Source organism: Aspergillus campestris (assembly GCF_002847485.1).
Source record: "Aspergillus campestris IBT 28561 chromosome Unknown P168scaffold_8, whole genome shotgun sequence".
In the NCBI taxonomy this organism is placed as follows: Eukaryota; Fungi; Ascomycota; class Eurotiomycetes; order Eurotiales; family Aspergillaceae; genus Aspergillus; species Aspergillus campestris.
In genome coordinates this window covers 401,515-423,392 of record NW_020194343.1, presented here as the reverse complement: position 1 = coordinate 423,392, position 21,878 = coordinate 401,515, and the positions used below count along the sequence as shown (strand labels likewise).

The 21,878-nt window shown below is 50.9% G+C and overlaps 6 protein-coding genes across 6 annotated transcripts; 4 read left to right on the top strand and 2 right to left on the bottom strand.

Annotated features, from left to right (window-relative positions):
* Nucleotides 1-1,275: 1,275 nt before the first annotated feature.
* Nucleotides 1,276-3,368, bottom strand: P168DRAFT_319571 (protein serine/threonine kinase activating protein nimO; the record flags this gene model as incomplete). Its single annotated transcript, XM_024840292.1, has 3 exons — nucleotides 1,276-1,368; nucleotides 1,421-2,779; nucleotides 2,928-3,368. The coding sequence occupies 3 exons, from the start codon at nucleotides 3,366-3,368 to the stop codon at nucleotides 1,276-1,278; spliced, it is 1,893 nt and encodes a 630-aa protein (XP_024691617.1).
* A 2,882-nt stretch (nucleotides 3,369-6,250) lies between these two features.
* On the top strand, nucleotides 6,251-6,741 carry P168DRAFT_319570 (uncharacterized protein; the record flags this gene model as incomplete). The annotated part of the gene is made up of 4 exons (XM_024840291.1): nucleotides 6,251-6,358; nucleotides 6,408-6,448; nucleotides 6,506-6,527; nucleotides 6,634-6,741. 4 exons carry the CDS (start codon nucleotides 6,251-6,253, stop codon nucleotides 6,739-6,741), a joined length of 279 nt encoding a protein of 92 aa, XP_024691616.1.
* Nucleotides 6,742-7,475: 734 nt separating this feature from the next.
* P168DRAFT_311561 (SIR2 family NAD-dependent protein deacylase) lies at nucleotides 7,476-8,705 on the top strand (the record flags this gene model as incomplete). Its single annotated transcript, XM_024839515.1, has 3 exons — nucleotides 7,476-7,982; nucleotides 8,072-8,607; nucleotides 8,649-8,705. The coding sequence occupies exons 1-3, from the start codon at nucleotides 7,655-7,657 to the stop codon at nucleotides 8,703-8,705; spliced, it is 921 nt and encodes a 306-aa protein (XP_024691615.1). The 5' UTR covers nucleotides 7,476-7,654.
* A 4,099-nt stretch (nucleotides 8,706-12,804) lies between these two features.
* On the top strand, nucleotides 12,805-15,157 carry P168DRAFT_175533 (serine/threonine-protein kinase). Its single transcript, XM_024832917.1, has 8 exons — nucleotides 12,805-12,991; nucleotides 13,083-13,205; nucleotides 13,273-13,384; nucleotides 13,453-13,657; nucleotides 13,718-13,873; nucleotides 13,942-14,396; nucleotides 14,454-14,483; nucleotides 14,547-15,157. Exons 1-8 carry the CDS (start codon nucleotides 12,949-12,951, stop codon nucleotides 15,127-15,129), a joined length of 1,707 nt encoding a protein of 568 aa, XP_024691614.1. The 5' UTR covers nucleotides 12,805-12,948; the 3' UTR covers nucleotides 15,130-15,157.
* A 1,538-nt stretch (nucleotides 15,158-16,695) lies between these two features.
* On the top strand, nucleotides 16,696-19,802 carry exg2 (putative exo-beta-1,3-glucanase). The gene is made up of 4 exons (XM_024835235.1): nucleotides 16,696-17,155; nucleotides 17,213-18,049; nucleotides 18,109-19,121; nucleotides 19,192-19,802. Exons 1-4 carry the CDS (start codon nucleotides 16,895-16,897, stop codon nucleotides 19,604-19,606), a joined length of 2,526 nt encoding a protein of 841 aa, XP_024691613.1. The 5' UTR covers nucleotides 16,696-16,894; the 3' UTR covers nucleotides 19,607-19,802.
* Nucleotides 19,803-20,130: 328 nt separating this feature from the next.
* Nucleotides 20,131-20,721, bottom strand: P168DRAFT_345512 (uncharacterized protein; the record flags this gene model as incomplete). Its single annotated transcript, XM_024841866.1, has 2 exons — nucleotides 20,522-20,721; nucleotides 20,131-20,438 (listed from the first exon to the last, which is right to left on the bottom strand). The coding sequence occupies exons 1-2, from the start codon at nucleotides 20,715-20,717 to the stop codon at nucleotides 20,131-20,133; spliced, it is 504 nt and encodes a 167-aa protein (XP_024691612.1). The 5' UTR covers nucleotides 20,718-20,721.
* Between the last annotated feature and the right edge of the window lie 1,157 nt (nucleotides 20,722-21,878).

Genomic DNA, 21,878 nt, shown 5'->3' with positions numbered 1-21,878 from the left:
TCACAGGGTGTACAGTCAGAGGCGGCTTAGTTTGCGCTTTCAGTCAAATCGATTAGTTAGAACAAGTATAAATCCCTTGGCGTCTTAGTTAAATGGCAGGTAGTAAGTTAAGGCTCTCCGCCAGAGTGGGGATTCATTCCATTCCAGACCGAGGGGACATGTAACTTACAGATGTACTTGCAGAAGCCGAGGTTGCACTGCTTTTTCATACATGTTTCTAGAAGTAGAAGTATATTGACTCCGTACTAGTGTACTATTTATATATGATTGATTAAAGTATACTAAATGTGGACAATGTATTGAGTACTACATAGTTATACCGAAGAATGACAAGAACGACCCCAGACGATTAGCGTCCACAGGGGGGTTAAGTCAGCCTGAAGAAATAGTAGACCTCCCATGGGAATATGTCAAGAATCAAACATAGTCAGGAGAATCGAATATGAAAGAAAAGTAGAGTATGAAGAAAAGAAAAGTAAAGTAAAGTAAAACAAAACACCGCCGATACCGCAGGCACTACACTGCGCCTGTCATGCAAACCCCCGTGGTCACGTCACGTACCCCATAAACAAACATCACCCCGCGACGGAGTGAGAAAGAGAAGAAGATAACAAAGAAATGTGAAGAAGGTAATGTGAGTAGGTAGGTATTAATTGGCCCCGTCATACAAGAGCCAATATAAGATGTTGTTACGAGATTCAACCCGAGTAATCTCGATGCGATGGATGCGATGGAATTGATCCGATGCAATAGACGCAACCCCTATGCCCTTCAGGGTTCTCCCTTGCTGTTTCTTTTTTGGATCATTTTTTACCTTTTTTTTTTGGTTTTTTGTGTTTTGTGCCTTGTGTTCCTGTAGACTGTCCAAGATAAAGATGTTGGTAAGGCCGTTAGGTGGTCCCGGTTCCGTCCGCAGGTAACTGTGATCACCGTAGTGAAATCCAAGAACGCCAGTCTGATGATGCGAAGAAAAACATGGCAATATGCAATGCGGGCGAAATGATACGAAAAGCTGTAAATCCAAAGCACTTGTAGCAAGCGAGAGGCAGGAGCTGCTGGGCAGCTGCACACGGCCGATAAGGCTACACTCGCGGCAGAACATAAACGATACTGTCCGGTTTCGCTGATGCTGAAGCGATGAGACAAAATGCTGCAAAGAATACCGACGGTGTGTATTAAGTTAATAACAGATGCATCTAGGGTATATCAAGCCGTCTTCCCGGTTACTCTCATGACCATCAGTGCAATACCATGAGGATCCTGCGAGGTCATTCTTCACCGGCGCTTGAGTTCGAACAGCAAAGCGTCCAGTTCATGCCAATTCCCCGGGTTCGCTGCGAACTTGCGGTGTTTTCTGGTCCCAACGTGCTGAGGCATGGTTAGCTCCGTTCCCCGCAATTTCTGATATGTAAATTCTTACCTCGTCAAAGTCATCAAACTTATCCCTGCAATTCTCGCAATATCCGGGCTTGGGATCCCTTCTTCGCTCCTTTTGACTGCTCGTCCGCTTGATGGATGGCCGACGGCTTAGACTATCATTTCCTGCAGGGTACCGGTTCTTGTCGTCCGCAATATGTCCGGGCCTCTCAGGCGGGTTGAATTTGCCCGGCCAAGGGTTGCTCCGATTCAGCTTAAGCATTCCCGACGCGTCTGCGCCCCGGCTGATCGGGTTCCCAGTGCCCGTGGACAATCCACCAGTGCCCTTTTCTAGTACCTTTCGCTTGAGCTCATGAACCTCCTTGCTGACACCAGCCTTTGCCCCGGGGGCTGCAGCAGTCGAGGACACCATTTGGGAACGGATCGCGGAGGTGATGTTGGAGGGCTGCACACCAGAGGCGGCGGGTTCACGGCCGTGGTAAAAGGGTCCCGTGCGGTTCAGCGGCGGGGGGGCAAAGCTCTCGGAGCTCTTCCTAGGCGACACCATCCTTGGTGGTGGTATTTCCTGGATCTCTGGTTGGTTCGCCTGAGTGACGGGTTCCTCAACATCGCCATGGTCCGTCTCTTTACAAAGACCTCGTTCTTCTGCGGGAGGGGGGGCGCTTGGTGCCTTGAGTTTGGGTTTCTGTGTTGCCGGGGCCGGAATAGCTTTGGGAATAGGTTTCTTTTCCCGGTCTTGTTGGCGCGGCCTTTGTCGCTCAGTGTCCTTCCTGGCAGGGGGCTCCTCGATAAACGGGCACTTCCCTAACGGTGCACTCCTGAACTGGGGCCAAATGCCGTCTTGACGCTTGGCGACTTTAGGATAATCCCGAACCATGACAGGACGCGTCTTTTCATCCATATCGTGGACATAAACAAACGGGCCTTTGAACATGACCAGGTCCTTCAAGACACTGTGCGGGTTGCGCTCCGACGAGCCGTGAAGCTCGTTCTGGAGCACTTGTGAAAGGTCGTTGTCGCCCCTGTTCCTCACATACCCGCCCCCTGCAACATTGTTTCGCACGGTCTGCCCGGTGCCCCCGATATCTCCATCGTTGATCGTAGTAATCATCCGCTGCAATTTCTCAAAGGCCCATATCTTCATCTTCATCCGGCGAGCCCGGTGCAAAACATCCATGGATGTCTGCTCGCGTCGTGCATCATTTTTGAGGGACATGTGGAGGTGCGTATCGGCATTTTTCTCGAGTAGGGACGGGTTGACCGTCTGTAGAGTGCCATCGACCGTGACCTGTTCTGTCGGCTCGGTATTCGCTTCCGCTGGGCTGTTCGATTCATTTTCTGGAGGGATCTGGCGGGAGGTGACGACGTGGGTGACTAGACGGGAGAAGAATTTCTCCTCTCGCTGGAGGACTGTGAGTATTCTGAAAGAAGGGGCGAGGATCACAACACGGGAACGATGGAAGATCAAACAGGGAAGCGGGTGTGTACAAGAAAAATCAAAATGGAAGTAAGATAGAAATTGAACATGGAACAGCTAGGATGACACTTACCGCTCCCAACGCAGTGACCTGTCTCGAGCATTTGCTCCGAACATCTTCCGAGACACTGTCAAAATAAAAGACGAACTGGGGAAAGGCCTTCCGGTAGTGCCTCTGCCATTGCCTGATCGAATCAATCGTCTCGGCAGACGGCTTGTCGTGTCTCGCCCCCCGAGTCTGAGCCTGACGCTCCTTGTCTCTGACCGCTACCAGCTTCCTTTCGAATGCACTGGGTTGGCCATTGTTTGGTCGTCGCGAGAATAACCTGGAGTCCGCGCTCACGCGGGACCGGTCATCCTCTGCCGCGTCAGCAATCTGCTTTTTCGGAGGAGGCTGGCCGTAAGGGATATCGATCTGTGTGTTAGTCCGGGGTCGTTTGGCAGGCACGAGGCCCAGCCTGTGAGGGGAATTGGTGGCATTAGGCACGTTGGCGAGTGGTCGGCGAGTCGACATATTAAGGGACGTCTGCGGCGAAGGGTGGACAGATACAGCTGCCATAGAGTAACAATATACAACAAATGCTCCCGAGCGATCGGCAGTGAGAGGAAAACGCCCGCCGCAGAGGAGTCGTCCAAGCGGTGCACGCGATGGACTACACGTCTGTCTCCAAGGACAATGGCTGGATCAAAAAAAAGCCATTGTTCACGCGACGTGAAAAAGGAACACAAGAGAATGACTTGAGAGGAATACAGACAGGCCTCCGACCTGATCTTCCCACCAACAGGAATCCGATCAAGTCTCTGAGAAAGAAAAGAGAGCCGTATAGAAGAGCAAGACAGGTCGAAGTCACCACCGTCAACAAGAGGAGCAGTGAGAGAGAGATGCGGGAGTGAGAGAGAGAGAGGGTGGAAGTACACCCACTAAACCCGATTGGGACGGGGAACGGGTAAGGTTTGTTTTGGCGGACGAAATCCGACGGTAACAAAACCACCCGCGTTGAAATATCCTCAACTACTCTTAGAATGCTGCTGGGCATTCCTATGTTTCCGCGCCCGCGAAGCCCTCAATTCATTTCAAGTATCGTTTCTTTGTTATCTTGATTTTTCTCTTTTTTCTTTTGATCTTTTCTCCCATAAATCGCGAGGTTTCCCTCTGTTTCGCTTGTCAGTTTCTTGTATTTCTTGGTATCTCCTAGCGCACCCACTGAACCTATCAAGAGGTGGAAAGATCCAACCGCGTCTTTGATCCAAGTATTGGTATGTCGCAGTTCTTCATGACTGTACGGAGTACATGAAAGTGGGGTAAGGTTCTAATGGGCTCGATCGGGAATGGATCCATACCGCTCTTGGGTGATTTACTTGTCCATGACCTGCCAAGCGCAAGATATCCAGATCGGGGAGACGACATAGTATTCAACAAAGCGAATCTGAGACGTAGAACAAGTCTGGGTTTGTCCTTACTGACTCGGTATCTATCTTCAAGCCTCTTGCAGTGCTCACGACCTGGGCTCTTCTTGTTAACTGAAATAATACTGGGAGAATCTCAACCATGACCGAGGATACAATCAGTACAGTGGGATGAAACCTGTTCGACGTCAAGCTATTCTTGCGTCTTGCATCAATACCAAGGATTGGCTGAATGGTTTGAAGTCCTTCGTGTTGATCTGATGGACCAATGTTCACCAACAAAAAAGTGTTTGGCTCTTCTGCAATCAGTAACGACGCGCTGGACGCTGTCAAGGTCCGGAAGCTTCCCATGGATGATTGGAACCTTGCAATCCACCTGATATCGATTATATCAGAATTTGAGCTTCGTCCTTCATAGTTAAACATGGCGATGATGACATCAAAACTCCTCCATATGACAAGACTATCATGCATTCTGGAAATCAGAGTCATTTGCAACAACTGACACCCCATCAGAGACTTTATAACTTTCGAACGTCCGAGCCTGTGCTTATTCGCCAGGTGTCTCATATACCAAGGCCTCTATTGATGATTCCGAAAGTGCAGGTTTGCCGGCATCTATACCAAGAGCGCCCCTATATAACGTTGCTCTATACTATGAAGTATATATTAAAGATCGTCGCATTGAATATATCAGACAGGTTCTCCAGGGAGGGTCAATCGCATATGTCCTCGAACACTTCAAAGTAGCACAATCGCTGGTGGATGGAACATGAATAAAAGGAAAGAAGAATGGTTGAATGATTTAAAAAGAATATTCAAGGACTTGCTCAACTGCTTCGCCATAGAATGCTTAGACTACCATAAGCTATGTCCATGTTCTAGACCCTGTTGCTACAGCTCTGGACCACGCTCCGCTTGACACCCCCAATTCGACCCGCGTCATTCCTTCAATGCCTGTTCATGGCACAGAATACACTCTTCGACGGGACATATGCTTGGTTTATGGTGCTATTGTCAAAACACATTTGGAGAAATTGCAGTCATTCGAGCAGGGCCATAAGATCGTCGGAGTATACCTCGTAGGTAGTTTGACTTTCTCAATTCGACGGCGAGAAAATCGTAGATCACAGACCGTGCAACTGTATCTGCTGCATCTCCATAGACTTGATGGGGCGGTACTTCGCTTAATTAGCCCCGAGCTATTATTATCACCATAACAGCCCCCATATTTGCCAAGAGGTTGAAGGATGCTTAGTGCAGCTGTAGAGTTATCTGCACAATCAACCCATGCAAAAGAAGTACTCTAATGACACGACCCCAAAGTCACTCTTATGGGGTCTACACTTGAACTGATTGTCATCTAATTGCGAAATATTTGAGCGACGAAGGACTAATATTAGTATATACACTACAGGTTGAGATATTACCGGCACTAAGTTATGCGGATCGATGATTGAATTCAAGTTGATACCCGGACCATACCGACTAAGCACTAAGCGTCCCCCCGAGTAGCTAAAAATCCGCCTTAACAGGGAAAACCTTGTCCTAACACTGTTCTATCATCACTAAAACCACTAGCACAGGGCTAAGTCCGTGCTTCCTTGCGCAAGGCAGCTCGACAAGCACGCAGGAAGAGTCTGACAGCGTACCTTACATGCCCAAGCGACGCCATTGCACGACTAAGTCCCAACGCTCCCTGACAGGATTCGGCGCGGTCAAGATATTCTTGAGCACAGCCTTGATCGTAGCGTATGCCGCACATTGGGGGCATGATGGAGTCATCGATGATTGGATGCAGACACTGGCCCGTCCACACTTGAGAAAACGGGTGCAGGATATTATTGTGAGCTCTACCAGTCTCCGATCTAGCTATATAAACCCCCGCCCCAGTTTCTCAGAGATCTGACTCAACTCATCAGCTCATTACGCCATCTCTTCAATCACCCACTACTTTACAAGCCAAATCCACTTCAATCAGCCACCACGATGAAGCTCTTCGCTGTGGCATTTGCTATCGCTACCAGCGCCGTCATGGTCATGGCTGCGCCGGCCCCTGGAAACCAGCTCGAGCCTCGAGTAGAATCCTTGCCTGGAGTACGACCAGCCCAAACCTTCCCTCTGCACAAGACTAATCTAGCTTTAGACTTGCAACGGCACGCGCTGCAATTTGGGGGGATCACACTAGTACGTTGTCGAGAAATCCGCATCTCTGATAATTGTATGCTGACAAAGGCCATCTAGTGACTGCTACCGGGGCACTTCTGTAAGAGAAAGACTGTTTTTTCCAATTCCTACCTTTCTTTCTCTTCTTACTCTTGTTCTCTGTGACTGTCTCAAATACCCTCTAACCCTCTAAACCTCTTTGATAGTGCACCGAACAAGCTGGAGCGGGAGACGGATGGAGATGTGATGTCTCGACCATGACTACCCTCGCCACGTGCCCTGGTAAGGGTAACTACGATGGGCCTACCTCCTAAGTGTGCATGGGTTGAGATTGGATGGTGAGTGCGCCGTATTCCATAAGCACCTGCGATGAATGTCTTGCTGATCGGGCTCGCTTGGACTTGTAGGTTGACGATGTGCTGGAATTGCGGAGTAGAAGATACTCCAGCTCAACAGTACACCACCTATCTCGCAAGATGGGGCTCGCATGAGCAATGGGTTAGATCATATAGTGTACTTTCGAAGAATCAATTATACAGCTGGACACGACAAGTGTTCAACCCACTCTCTCGAGCTGGCTTGGCGTTTGGGGATAGATACATCTTGCGTCTAGCTGTACAGCACAACGCAGTATGTATATCGCGTTGAAAGATTAACCTAGGCCCAAATATTACCTGTAACTTAACATCATATCAAACAAATCATCCAGATAGAAGTTATATAGGAGATACCTTATCCTGTCGTCGCTACATGGTGAAGTACATTCTTGTGGACGATCAGCTCCCGGAGCCTATCAATTGACACATGTCAAGCCTTAAGCTTGTTTATTTTATACAAATCACTGTTCTCAAAACCACGATTCTATTGATCATAAAATAACAGTGGCAGTTCAATAACCTACTGATACAGGAAATTCGCTATTCCGCTGACGAATTGCCATGTCTGTTGCCTGTTTCTACTAAACGCACCGCGGAATACTATCGCACCCCACGTCATATATAGTTCTCTCCGCCTTGGCGCGTCTTGGAGTCACCTCCAACTGTCAGACCGGCCAGACCAACACCGACAGCGTATATATCAACGACAGGCTATACCATGCCCAAGCAGTCGCGACAAACATAAATATAGACAATAACCCAACGACCCCTAAAGACAACACCAACAAGCCATCTCAATCCCAACCCGACATCAACAATAAACCCCAGCGAAGCCCACCCCTCTACCACCATGGCGTCCAGCATCCCCGCCGCTGATCTCCGCTCATTCACAGACCACCTAAAGCGCAGCAAGCGGGTTCTCGCGCTGCTAGGCGCCGGAATCTCCGCCTCCTCCGGACTGCCCACCTTCCGCGGCGCAGGCGGTCTCTGGAGATCTCATGATGCGACCGACCTAGCGACGCCCGAAGCCTTCGACGCCTACCCGGACCTGGTCTGGCAGTTCTACAGCTACCGACGGCACATGGCGCTGAAAGCGCAGCCGAATCGCGCGCACTATGCCCTGGCGGAGCTCGCGCGGCGCATGCCGGACTTTCATACGCTATCGCAGAATGTAGATGGTGCGTTTTGTGTCTTTCTTTTCCTCAGGCTGCGATAGGTGCTGGCGGTGGAAGTGTGTGTGTTGCTCACTGACTGACCCCTGATGCAGGTCTCTCGCAACGCGCAAAACACCCCTCGGGACAGCTACACCTCTTACATGGGTCACTATTCACCGTCAAATGCACGTCCTTCTACTGCAGCTACTCTCGGGAGAACGACTTCTCGGACCCTATCACACCCGCACTAGCCATCCCAACAGGCGGGGCGGAGCCGACGCCATCATCAGACGACAAGACCGGCGAAGCAGCGGGGCGGTCCCTGTCCGCCGCAATGTCAGGATCAGGAGCAGAAGGCCAAGAAGTCGACATCTCCGACGAGCGGGTTCCGCTAGCCCCGCTTCGGCGGGAGGGCCTGCCCCACTGCCCAGAGTGCAAAGACGGGCTGCTCCGGCCGGGGGTGGTGTGGTTTGGGGAGAGTCTGCCGCTGGCGACGCTGGATTTCGTGGACGGGTGGATGAGGGCCGGGCCTGTCGATCTGATTCTCGTGGTAGGGACTAGCTCGCAGGTTTATCCGGCTGCTGGGTATGTGGACAAGGCGCGTGCGAGGGGCGCGCGGGTGGCGGTTGTTAATATGGATCGGGGGGATGTTGGGGCGGGGGGTTGGGGGCTGGGGATTGGTTCTTTCAGGGAGATGCGGGTGTTGTTGTTCCGGAAATATTGAGGTGTGTGGTGGGGGAGGTTTGATCGACGGTGTTTTATATATACTAACTATACTATACTATGGTTTGGTTTGGATCTAATATATGGATTTACGAGGTACATGGCTATGATACGAATCAATGGCCATGCAACGGGAAAATTGGAATGAACCCAGTCCATCCACTACATCATCAACTACCTATCATCTGTATCTGCCATATCTCCCGGTTAAATCCTAGTCACATCCCAATACCGTGGTAAGCTGACATCCGAGGAATCCAAGAGGATAAACTTCGGTCCATCTTCGGGTAATTAACATCTTTAACCATCCATTCAGCCATCTATCCCACCCATGAAACGTCTTATCTCGAACGCCTACTAGCCAGCCAACAAGCAACATGAAACAAGCTCACGTGCGACTATACGACTCATGCAATCTCAGTCTGACGTTAGTCTCAACTCTATCGGCACTGCATAGCCTCGAATCATCACCTCATGATAGCGCCGGCAAGCCACCAGTAAGTTAGTCCCTTGCAAACAATTCGCCTAATCCATCATCTGATCCGTTTGCCGCAAGGGGAAATTGGATGCCCCTGAGGTTGGTGATCAATGATCACCTATGGTGTGATTACATGGTAGGCTATATTCAGTGTATACTGCCCAGGTAGGTACCTAACCTAGGTACCTGACCTGCCTAGAGGTCAAGCACCTGGTAATATCACAGTTGATGATCTGGGGTGGTGATTGGTGACCTGGGGAAGAGGATCATATTCCTGGTCTGAAGGAGAGGATCATGTCTAGATGGAGTAATACTCTTAGATTAGAATGATCGTCTTCTGGATATTGATGCGTGACACTCACTATCGGTTTGGGGAGAGACGAGAATATATGGAGCCCTAGGAAACAGAGCCCTAGGTAAGGTACCTTAATATTGTACATAGAATGCAAGGGCTGTTTATTGCGCGTATACTCCACGTCTGGGGAAACTATTTCTTCGGGATAGACAAGAAGCTGGGGAATGAGAACTATTGAAGACATCAGGGCAGGTATCTACCTTTACTAAGTAGGATAGACTACGCTAGCTTGATCAATATACTAAACCACTCAATTAGGTATGACGCCCTCTCCTCCTCCTGACAGATTCCTTTATCTCCTCCACCGGCCAAGAAATACGGGGTTAGACTCCGGGTTTTACCGATACAGCCCCTTTCCGCTGCATCTATCCGTCTTCCGTACTTCCTGTCGACTTCTAGAATATCCAAAGAAAGCACCTCCGAGACAAGCAAAAGAAAAGAAAAGCAAAGAAAAAAGCGGTGACTAGCCATTCTTTGTCTTTATTTAGCTTTTGTTAATCCTGGAAGGATGAGACATCGATTTTCTCGGAGATTGCCACCACGAACTGTGCATAAGACGCCCCTAGTCTCCTACCTAGTCTCCCTTAGGCAAAGGTAGGGGAGTGTCCCCACTACCCACTTGCGTCTGACAACTGGAAAAGAGTCTTGGGACGCCCCCAGGGGCCGCCCAAACGCCAAACGAACCCATAGAATCATGGATAGACCCTGGCCGGGGCGCGCCTCGCGTCGGCGTTGCAGCCTTATTCCTGGCTAGCTTCTGGGCTTGTGTCGCAGGCTAAGGGGGGCCGGCTGGTCGTGAGATGAATAGGATCTGCGGTGTGGGCGACGAATAGGGAAGTTGGACTTTCTCCCTGTCCTTTCTCTCTGGTCTTGACTTTTGATTCTCTGAAGGGGGACTGACAGTTGAAGGTTGAATTCGTTAAGAGCACGGAGTTAAGGTGCTTAGGTGGATCATGGATGGGGGACCCGCTTATGCTAAGGTGTTGTGGCGATCTTGGTGAGGTGGTGATTCTCCTTATTCTAATTTCTGTTGGACCCTTTTTCTCTCCTTCTTTTATTTTTATTTATATCTTTATTTTATGATTATTCTTATTAGTTCTTTTGGGTACTCCTGGTGGAGTAACTAGAGTATGTCGTACGGAGAAATATATATAGAAAAACATGATGGGGTTGGATAGGAGCCTGTGGGGTTGACCCTTTTTTTCGTCTTTTTCCATCGAACTCTGACGTGTGAAGGAACAACAAGGAGGTCTGTGAGAAAATAATACCCCATCTGACTCTATCCTCTCACATAATATACTACCACCAGTACGGGGTACTCCGTACTCCGTACAACCCCCAAACACCCCCCATTCAATCTCACAGGCAGAGCTGGTGAAGCCAGCCAGAACGAATATGAAACTTAGGGCCAGCAGGGATCTTGCAGCCAAACCAACCAGGGTGGTGGTGGACTGATCGACAGCTGTACTAGTGTCTGACTCTGCATCCAATCTCGGGATATTCAATGGTTGAACTAACCACTACCGGTAGTAGCATCGTCCCCCAGGGCAAAGTTGTCTCGTCCGGTCTAGGGTCTAGATGGATGACGGATGTTCCAGGATACCGGCAAAACAACAGATGTTGTTCGTGTTGTCTGTGATACACACCACGCCCTCATCCACAGCGTGCGTACTGCGTACACAGTACACACCGCAACATGCACCCCGTGCGAAACGTGGCGGCCACGAGACGGGGGTTGGTCATGCAGAGAAACAAAGAAGCAAGGAGTGACTTCCCTGTTCCAGATCCTCCGGATCCTTCAACTGAACGAGATGAGCGGCTCTCGGTTACCGATGAGATGACAGGTCAACTCTGGTCAAAATGATCGTTTGAGCGGCGAGTTTGCGGGGAGACAGGAGGGAATGTCCGCTTCTTGATCAGCATGAATTCCAATCTCAATTATTTTTTATCATCATTTCAATCTTGCGCATATCGTCCCTGAAGCGGAAACGATACTGTTCTGTCAATCCTTCGACGCCTGTCATCGAGAATCCACTCTCTCGTCATGATTAAACGACCGATGGTTCGTCGCCCCTGATCGCTCCCCGTAGACTTGATGGAGTCTTCCTTTCGTCGTTTCCTTCCTACTTAGACTAGGTAACTGTCTAGAGTCAGGATCGAGGGAGGGATTAAATCCTTTCGATAATTACACAGGACATGCTCTATGCATGGTTCCCGGCGCTGACCGCTGGATCGCTGACGTGACTGGACGTGGACTCTTCGGACGATGGAATGGTTGTTTGACAACATGGGCGGTTGTTCGTATTAGAATAGGGTTCTATACTGTGTATACGAAGTCAGGTGTGATGTCTGCGATTCTCTATATTTCCGTTCCAGTAAAGTATGGTATTGGGGTGAGGGTTTCTTCCCTACGTCTACTCCCCCTTAGGAATATCTCCTGAAATTTGTCCTCAAAACCACGATCCGATCGAAGTGTTTGATTGCTTCTTATTTTATTTTTATTTTTTGAATTGTTCTATTTTTCTATATTATCTCACCCAGGTTAAACATGCTACCCTGTATCATTTCCTGTACATGTATCCGTATTGTATTATCAGCACTTGGCTATCATCTATAAAGTATAATCCATATCGTTAGAATCTTATACTATATGGTAGGCTATAATTTAATTCTATTAATTCTATCTCCCTTAACTCCCATAAACTGAACCAAAGTTAACTCCCTATTTGATTTATCACTCGCGTGGTCAGTCAACTCTCCTTCTTCGAACAGACCCGCCTTTTTCCTCTGGACCAAACAAAGCGCTTCTCCACTCTGACTATTCCAACTTTCTCCCGCTTTAGGGGCTGCGAGGTTCCCTCCACCAGCTACCACCATCGAACTACCTTACTACTCTTACCCTACCTACTACCTTCTTTGATCTCTTCCCATCTGTCGACTTTCCTCTTCTATCTTTCCCTCCGAAGAAGACTGCTCATTCAAGACAATCGGTTTCGGTCTCAGCTGCATGATTGATCCCGTTCGTTGTATTATTCCATTGGGGTACGTTTCACCTGCAGAACGCTTTCTCCTTACACTGGTCGGGAAAATGAACCCCTCCGCCCACGTTCCTCTCTCCCGTCTTTGCCTTGTTTCCTGGGACTCAGCTAACGCCGGTTTCACAAGGTCCGTAGGTTCTGGATGGATCATTTCCAGCGTCGCTTTATATACTGTCTCGTCGCCGCGTGAATACCATTCCTCCGCCGTGCTTTTCACTGCCCGCCTGCTGGTCTTTTTTTACTTTTTTACTTTTATTTCCATACCGACGTTTGCGACCCTCGCAGACCGCGGAACCAGCCGTGTTACGTGATTATACCCGGCCGATACCGTCGTGGGATGTTGGGAGCTTCTCGGAACAACCGTTGTCAGGATATCTTGCTACAACATCCGCCTAAATGGGAAATTCGCAGGGGAAACAGATAGCTGCCGGCGATGAGAGTGCGTACCAATGCCTGGCTCGCCAGTTCCCGCTGCAGTGAAATTGGCGGGCTCCGTTTTGTTGAACCGCGCGCTGATGATGTAGGAATAGCGAACCTCAATCATTTCCGCCTCCTCCGGGTGGTCGGAAAGGGTGCCTTTGGAAAGGTGCGCATCGTCGAGAAAAAGGATACGGGGTTGACGTTTGCCCTCAAATACATTCGGAAAGAAGAAGGTATGGTCCTACACGCGGTTGGTGGGGGTGTCGTTACAATGTTGGCTAATTGCTTGTCTGTCGGTAGTCGTCCGGTCGGAGAGTGTCCGGAACATCATTCGGGAGCGGAGAATGCTCGAACATCTGAATCACCCATTCCTGTGCAACTTGAGATACAGCTTTCAAGATATTGAGTACATGTACGCACCTGCCAATGCTCCTACTATACCCTCTCCCCATACCGGCCAGACGACTAACCTCCGAGAAGATACCTCGTGGTGGATTTGATGAACGGGGGTGATTTGCGCTTCCACATCTCCCGAAAATGTTTCACGGAAGATGCGATTCGCTTCTGGTTGGCAGAGTTGGGCTGTGCCCTGCGGTATATCCACTCGCAAGGGATTATCCATCGGGATGTCAAGCCAGATAATATTCTATTAGACTCCGAAGGACATGTCCATTTGGCCGATTTTGTGAGTTGCCCCCGTTTGGTCTACTGTTCGGACAGACGCTGACTGGTTTGTTTCCAACAGAATGTTGCCTCGGATTTTCGCCCAGGAAAACCGCTCACGAGCAAGTCTGGTACCCTAGCTTACCTTGCCCCCGAAGTGTACGAGGGAGGTGGATACGCGTCCGAGGTGGATTGGTGGTCGCTCGGTGTCACGTTCTACGAGTGTGTTTACAATAAGGTATGCCTCGCCGCCTCCCTGGCAGCCCGCTTGGCCGGTTGTCGACAGTCCACTAACATGCCGGACAGCGACCCTTTGAAGGACGGAGTCAGGAAGTGTTGAGCGACGCGATCAAGAAGGCCCAGCCCAGATACTTTGTCACCAACCCAGCGGTCACAGTCCCCTGCCTGCGGGCCATGGGTGCGCTCATGGAAAAGGACCGAAGCAGGCGGATTGGTGCAGTCAGCTTTGAGAGTTTTACCTCGCATCCTTTCTTTGCCGAGCTTGATTTTGAGGCTTTGGAACGGAAAGAGATCCCCTCGGTCTTCACACCATCTAGCGACAAGACGAACTTTGATGCTACGTATGATCTGGAAGAGCTGCTGCTGGAAGAAGCACCGTTGGAGGCTCGGGCCCGCAGACAGAAACCGAGAGCGGAGCTCAGAGAAGACGCTACGGCGAAGGAAATCCGAGAAGACGAGCTTCACCGCTTGATCGAGACTATGTTTGAGCCATTCGACTACACGCTGGCTTCGTATAAGACGTATGTTCATGTTACCATATTGGAACGTATCCCCTTCGGATCGCTGACCATCCACAGAAATGCGGCGGAAGCAATCGCATCGGCAACGTGGGTTTTCCGAAGGGAAGGACAGGAACATAATGGGGACCCCCTTGCTAACATTATCTCCAGGAACCCGGAAGACTGCCTTCCTAACGCCTCCTCTACCCCCGCCCCTGCCCCCGGCCCCGGCCCCAACCCCGGTCCAGGGCACTCCCGTCGATGCTCGCAACCCGATATCTCCAGGAACTCGCCCTCACCTCAGAATGATGGGTCTACTGGTCGGTTCAATACCACCAATAGGGCTCCGTCTCCTTTGTGTGAGGGTGGAGACATCCCCCCGGCCCCCCTGCCAAAGGACAACTTCCCTGCTCATCCCACGTCGCAGCCACCTCCCCCGCCGCCATCGGCTCCCTCGTTCCATCGTCCGTTTAATCCACCACCCCCTGCTCAACGTCCCCGGGGACCGGCGCGTAAACCGAGTAAGGCTGGAGGAGTGCAGATGGTCTTGGAAGAAACGGGTAGCTGGAGCGAGCTTGCGGATCACAGTTCTACTCTTCCCGCGGAAGGCTATGACGCCAACGACGCCAAAGGAAAAGGCTCCAACAGTGGCATGCTGTCGTTTTTGAGCCGCAAAAAGGGACGTGACAGGAGCCCGAAGCCTCAAGAACCCGGTGTTCTGGGTAAAGAGGGTGCCCGACAGATTATCAGCTGAACAAACATCCCCGCACACCACGAAAATGAAGGAAACGAATGCCACCAGAGGTGTATCATAGGAGCCGTTTTTCCAGACAGTACTCGAACCCTGTCGGAGCTTGCGGCACACGCTGGGAATTCCCTCTCCGAGATATTTCGGCCGTTCTCGACCTGCTGTACGACTGGCTGGACCATCCGTGTTCGATTGAATCCCCGCATTTCGGGGTACCATGCAGAAAATCCAAGTGATCCGGGTATAATGCCGTTAGTCGAATCGGTTGCCCATCAACCCCAGAGACGGAAATGACCATTCCTAGGCTCGAGATGGGAAGTTTCGCGATGCCAAGGGAATCTTGGCGTCTCCTGGTGTACCACACTCGAATCGATGGGATGTTTGCCTCCACGATGCTGCCGACTCCCAATTATTTTCCCCGGATGTGCCGAAGGTCACGCAGGTTTGTGAGACTTCGGCCTCTTGATTCTCCATAGTATTTTCTGGCGTCACCCACCAGGTAGTGACCGAACTCTTCCATTCCGTCTCCTGTGCTCTGATCTTTTATTCGTTTGATTTCAGCGTGGCAAGATCGCCCTTTCTATTTTCCCTTCCTATCGGACCTATGCTCGCTGGAGTTGTACATATTAGCGGCACAACACCGATCTGTCTGATTTGTTTTATATTTTCTTATCATTTTATTCGCTGCGATTGGCGTGTATTTTAGATTCTGTTTTTTTTTTTTTTTTTCTCTTGTCTTCTCTTCTGTGGCGTTGGCATACATGCATACTTTATTCCATATCGGAGCTTGGGAATGGCTCCGTCGCAGCCATGATATGGACATGCCTTGGACTATGCAATGGTTGGACATACTACCTATTTTTGTCTATCGTTTTATTCGTGATGATGACTTCATCTGTGTGGAGTCTGCCTGTACTTAATGAGATTTATTCGATAGAGATACTGAATGAACGCATCCAGTCAAAACCTACTGTAACAACAACTACCTATACGTATGATAATCTCACCGCTTTACATATATAGGATCTCATAACCGCGCCAAAGCGAGCGGATCCACCACGCTGCTCTGCTTATATTAGGCACATACCTAGGCCTGATCATCCCGCCCATCGCACCGCATCGAATCACCTATCTTTTATTTATTCATATAAAAGACTTTCTATTAATGTATGTATGTTTCATTAAACGTAGGGCGCACGCAGGACATCTGAGAAATGATAGGAGCACTCACTGTCTCAGCCTCTGACGCGCCTTGCGTCTGTCTTGTTTACTTTTTGCCCAGAGAGGCTGAGTGAGCCTAAGAAACACTAGCTTAGCTGGTCTTGTTGGTGGGGATGGATGGGCGCCAGCTGTGCCTACTGACTACTACCAGCTTACTACGATCTAACGACCTGGCTAGACTTTGCGTCTACTGTTGATTGTTTTTTTCTTTTCTTCTTTCTCGACTGATTGAGTGATCTCGTTTTCATAATTCTATAATCGATACCTATTCTCTCTCCTCCACATTTAGCTATCCATATCCCGAACCACAACGCAGAAACACCAGCTCCAACTCCAACAATCTTGAACAACAACAGATCTACGAGCGGGGCCGCACCGCATTACATCCGATCGATCCCATCCATCCATCCATCCATCCACCTCATAGGCATTCGACTCAATTCAATCCCATCCATTCCCCCGCACCATCACACCCTCCACACAAAACCCGAATTAACCCCCGCACATTCCAACCGCGATAAGACTGCGCTTAATCAAATCAATCAATTGCATGCCCAGACACCCCCGCACCCGCGACGGTCGCGACGGCGAGCGAGACCGCGCCTACGACTCCGACTACGACTACGATTACCACCACCCCGCGCGCGGACACCGATACCGGCGAGATGAGGATTACGACGATGATGAATTGGAGGATAGTCCGCGGCGGGAGAGGCGGTATCGTCGAGACGATAGTGGGAGGCGGGCGTCGCGTGCCCGGGGGTATGAGTCGCGCGGGTATGAGTCGCGCGACGAGTACGATTTAGCGGATGTGGATCCTGCGGTTCCGTTGAGGGGGGCGGAGGATGATGGGGGTAGGCGGAGGGAGAGGGAGAGGGAGAGGGGGAAGGCGAGGAGAGGGCCGGCTGCGCATGATATGTCGTCGAGGGAGAGAGATCGACGAGACCGAACGCGTGAGCGGGAGAGACGCGCACGCCGCAAGACGGACGATGAGGAGAGTCCCGTGCGGAGGAAGGATCGTGGGAGTCGGACGAGAGAGGCGGGGCGCGAGGGTCGTCGGGAGCGGGAGCGAGAGCGGGATGGGGAGGCGGCGGCGCGGCGGGCGAGACGGAAGGAGAGGGATCGCGATCGCGATCGCGGGGCCGTGGCATCGAAGCATCAGAGTGGAGACTCGAGTAATAGCGCGTCGCATTTGCTGAGTGCTGATGCGCTTGCGAGGCTGGGGGCGCGGTACGATGATGAGGAACGAGTGCGCACTGCCGATGAAGCCCGCGCTGAACGGAAACGACGCCGGAAGCGCCCTGTTGTTGGTGATGAGCGGCCGCGCAAGCTGGCGCCGTTCCCTGGGGAGATGCCGAGAGGGCAGTCGAAGGGTCGGATTGTGTCTGGGGCTTACTTGGAGGAGGGAAGGAGTCCTGAGATGGAGGTTCGACATCGGGGGGGTGGGGGCCCGGCGGTGGAGGATCGGTGGCGGAAAGAAGGTGATTGGGATAGCAGTGGGGATGGCGATGAGGGACAGCCTCCTTTCTGGAAGAGGAAGAAGTGGCTTATTGCTGTTGGGGTGCTGATTCTGCTGCTGGCTATCATCGTTCCGGTTGCTGTTGTTGTGTCGAAGAAGAAGGGTGACGAGCCCGGTTCAGGGCAGTCCGGCGAGGACCAACCAGCAAACTCGAATCTGGACAAGATAAGTCGAGACAGCATTCCGGTAGGTTTTGCTTGAGGTCTACGCTTTACTACAGATGGGCTAACGACGATCTGTTTCAGGAATCTGCCAAAGGAACTGAGCTGGATCCATTCACGTGGTACGACTCGACTGGTTTCAACGTCACGTATACGAGCGAGACCGTCGGAGGCCTTTCCGTCATGGGAATCGATTCAAAGTGGGACGATTCAGCCCGTCCAAACGACAACGTGCCGCCGCTCAATAAACCATTCCCGTACGGAGACCAGCCCATCCGTGGCGTTAATCTCGGGGGATGGTTGTCGATCGAGCCGTTTATAGTCCCTTCTCTCTTCGAGCATTACTCGGCTCACGACGACGTGATCGATGAGTACACGCTTTGCAAGAAGCTGGGAGAGTCCGCTGCGTCGCGGATTGAAAGACACTATTCGACTTTTATCAAGGAGCAAGACTTTGCCGAGATCAGGGACGCAGGACTCGACCACGTCCGAATCCAGTTCTCATACTGGGCGGTCACAACATACGACGGCGATCCGTACGTCGCGAAGATCTCTTGGCGATATCTCTTACGTGCCATTGAATGGGCTCGAAAGTACGGACTGCGCGTCAAGCTAGACCCGCATGCACTCCCTGGAAGCCAGAACGGGTGGAACCATAGTGGCCGCGAGGGGTCTATCAATTGGCTGCAGGGACCGGACGGCGCTGAGAACCGGAAGCGTTCGCTGGAGATCCACGACAAAGTATCAAAGTTCTTTGCGCAACCGCGGTACAAAAATGTTGTGACCATATATGGCCTCGTCAACGAGCCGTTTATGCTGACATTGCCAGTCGGAGACGTCCTAGACTGGAGCAAGGAGGCCGCTGAACTGGTGCAGAAAAATGGCATCAAGGCCTGGATTGTTGTCCACGACGGCTTCCTGAACCTCAGCAAGTGGAAGAAGATGCTGAAGGACCGTCCGGACCACATGCTCCTTGATACCCATCAGTACAGCATTTTCAACACGGGGCAGATCGTCCTCAAACACAAGGAACGGGTCAAGCTAATCTGCAAGGACTGGTTCAACATGATCAAAGAGATCAACAGCACGAGCGAAGGGTGAGTAGCCATTCCAGCCCTACCTAAGCCCTGACCCCCAGTGCAAGCTCCCCAAACTAACATCTCGCAGCTGGGGCCCAACAATGTGCGGCGAGTGGTCCCAAGCAGACACCGACTGCGCACAGTATCTCAACAACGTCGGCCGCGGCACCCGCTGGGAAGGCACATTCTCCAAGACCGATTCAACGCAGTACTGCCCGACAGCCGACTCGGGCCCACGCTGCAGCTGCGAACAAGCCAACGCCGACCCGTCCGACTACTCAGACGACTACAAGAAACTGCTCCAGACCTATGCGGAGGCCCAGATGTCTGCCTTTGAGACCGGGCAGGGCTGGTTCTACTGGACCTGGCATACTGAGTCGGCTGCTCAGTGGAGTTACAAGACCGCTTGGAAGAACGGGTTCATGCCTAAGAAGGCTTATGAGCCGTCGTTTAAGTGTGGGGATGATATGCCGGATTTTGGTGATTTGCCGGATTATTATTGAGTTTTTTGGTGTATATTATCCTTTTGTTTTGGATATGGTTAATGTGGTGACGTTTTGTTCTTTTTTTGTCTACCCCCACTGCATTGTGTCCATTGTTGCATATTTTAATATCCTTTCTACCTACCTGCCCATCTGTATCTATACTCTATGCGGCTTCGCCAGCTGTTGTACATTGTTGAGATGATGAAACGCCGATTATACTTTGGGCCACCCTTTGGAAGTTCAATACAAGCAAGTCTTGTTTCATTGAGAAGAAGCCATTTTTTGATATAGACATATAGAATGAGTTGCGAATACAAGCCCGGAAGCACAAACATGAATCATAATAGCAAACTCCAAACATGCTATACTCGAACATAAATATCACTCGACCCAGTGTAGACGGTGTGAAAAAGTAGACATATGAGAAGCGTTGACCAGCAACACAACATCACAGCAGCACAGCAACCAAACTCAAGGAAAAGTAAGGTATGTATAACAACGAAATACCCAACCACAGCATAGTCCAGCCGTGGGAGAACACCCTACCCCCGATTAAACGAGAAACGCGATCCCCACCCCCTAGACTCCCTACGGTCATCGCCCTTCTTCTTAACATCCTCGTCACTCACAGACCCCTTCTCAACATCCTTAGTCTGCTGCTTCGCGATACCTCTCATTCCACCCCCCCTAGCACCACCACCATCATCCCGCCCCTGGGGCTTCATTCGCGGAAACCGAGGGGTCAACGGCGTCTTGATAGCCTGCGTGACCTGGCGTGCAGAGCGAGTGATCGTCTCGCGCATGGCCCATTGGCGTCTTTTTGCGACGACGAAGAGCGCCGCGGAGGATACTGCATTGCGTTTAGTGGTGAATAGTGACAAGGATGGGTACTTGCGGTGAGTACAGCTGGGGTGGGAGAGAGACATAGCATACCTCCTATGAGAACAACGACGCCGACTATCGTGCAGAGAATGATCATGCCCTCTGAGGAGACGCCCACGGATGACTCGGAGGAGGGCCCTTCTGCGCCGGCATCGTTTTGGGCTTCGATTTCTTCGGCGATGGTTTGGGCTGTTGTTGATTGGGAGAGGAGAGCGGCGAGGAAGATGGGGAGTATTGAGAAATGCATTTTGTTCTGACAGCAGAGTAAAGCGACTATCGGTGGTTCCTTTTGAGTAGGTAAGATGTAGATATGATAATAGGAAGTAGGCGATAAAATCCCCAACAAAAGAAACAGAACAAAACAAACCCCCGCTGAAGAAACCCTCAATGATAATTATACCACCACTCCCCCAAGCACTGCCCCGACACCTTCACTTTCCCCTGACAAAAGCGCTAAACAGGACTTCTTGGCCCCTGTACTGATAGGCCCAACGGGCGAGATCCAAGCTCTGCACGTATTTCTGCAGCTTGATCACCGCAGATTGACACTGCAAGGGGAGCAAAGATATATCACCGCAGCGAATCAGGACCCCGTATGTGTGCCTCTGCGTGATGTTGGCGCCGGGGGTCTGTGATTGCCGGCTTGGCTGCTGCACAAGCGCCCAATGGCGGAGGGGCCTTGGCCGCCGGGATTTCTGGACGGGTTTGACAGACGGTGTGGGGGTCAGCGGTTTGTTTGTTTTTTGTTGTCTTTGCGGTGTTTGTAGGGCTGATTGTTTGCTGGGGGGATTGGTTTGGAGGTGGTGGTTGTCTTATATTGTGGTTGCGATGGCTTCAATTTAGGGGCCTTATTGCATGGCATGTATATTAAGCTTTGCTTGGCTGATCTTGTTGCTTGTAGCGATTAATCAAGCACGAATGTTCATCCACAGATCAAATGAGAGTAATAAGCGGTGTTCTGTAGAAGAGGAAGAGTCGTCTTTACCTAGTCGAGAGGTAGAAGCAGAAGAACAGACGAAAGACCGGAGACATCACGGGACCACCAGTAATTCTGTCTGCTCAGCTCGCCAGTTCTCATCTATTTCCGACATGTAAATCGTGAGCTTCACCATACCCCCTTTGACAATCCTTCGCTATCTGAAAAGCCTCTTCATCCATCAAATCATTCCTTTGCCTTCCTTTCTGAAATACAATATCGTGTAGTCCTCCACTCGTTTACTGAGCTCGAGCTCTCATGGCACAGCTTGACAGAAACTGAACGCCATGGATCTCACACACAATCCTTCTTTGTCTGCTATAGAATCTCCCATCACCTCTGTCCTTGGACAGCCTGAGGACTGTGATGAAGTCGACGAGCTTCTACTCCTCCAAATAGCACAGGCTGATGAACCTGTCTCCCCTAGGCTCA

Coding starts and splice junctions, on each gene's coding strand:
- exg2 (XM_024835235.1), top strand. CDS start 16,895: ATGCCCAGACACCCCCGCACCCGCGACGGTCGCGACGGCGAGCGAGAC. Junction 18,050..18,108: donor TAAGTCGAGACAGCATTCCG/GTAGGTTTTGCT, acceptor GATCTGTTTCAG/GAATCTGCCAAAGGAACTGA. Junction 19,122..19,191: donor ATCAACAGCACGAGCGAAGG/GTGAGTAGCCAT, acceptor AACATCTCGCAG/CTGGGGCCCAACAATGTGCG.
- P168DRAFT_175533 (XM_024832917.1), top strand. CDS start 12,949: ATGGGAAATTCGCAGGGGAAACAGATAGCTGCCGGCGATGAGA. Junction 13,385..13,452: donor TTTCAAGATATTGAGTACAT/GTACGCACCTGC, acceptor ACCTCCGAGAAG/ATACCTCGTGGTGGATTTGA. Junction 14,484..14,546: donor GAAGCAATCGCATCGGCAAC/GTGGGTTTTCCG, acceptor CATTATCTCCAG/GAACCCGGAAGACTGCCTTC.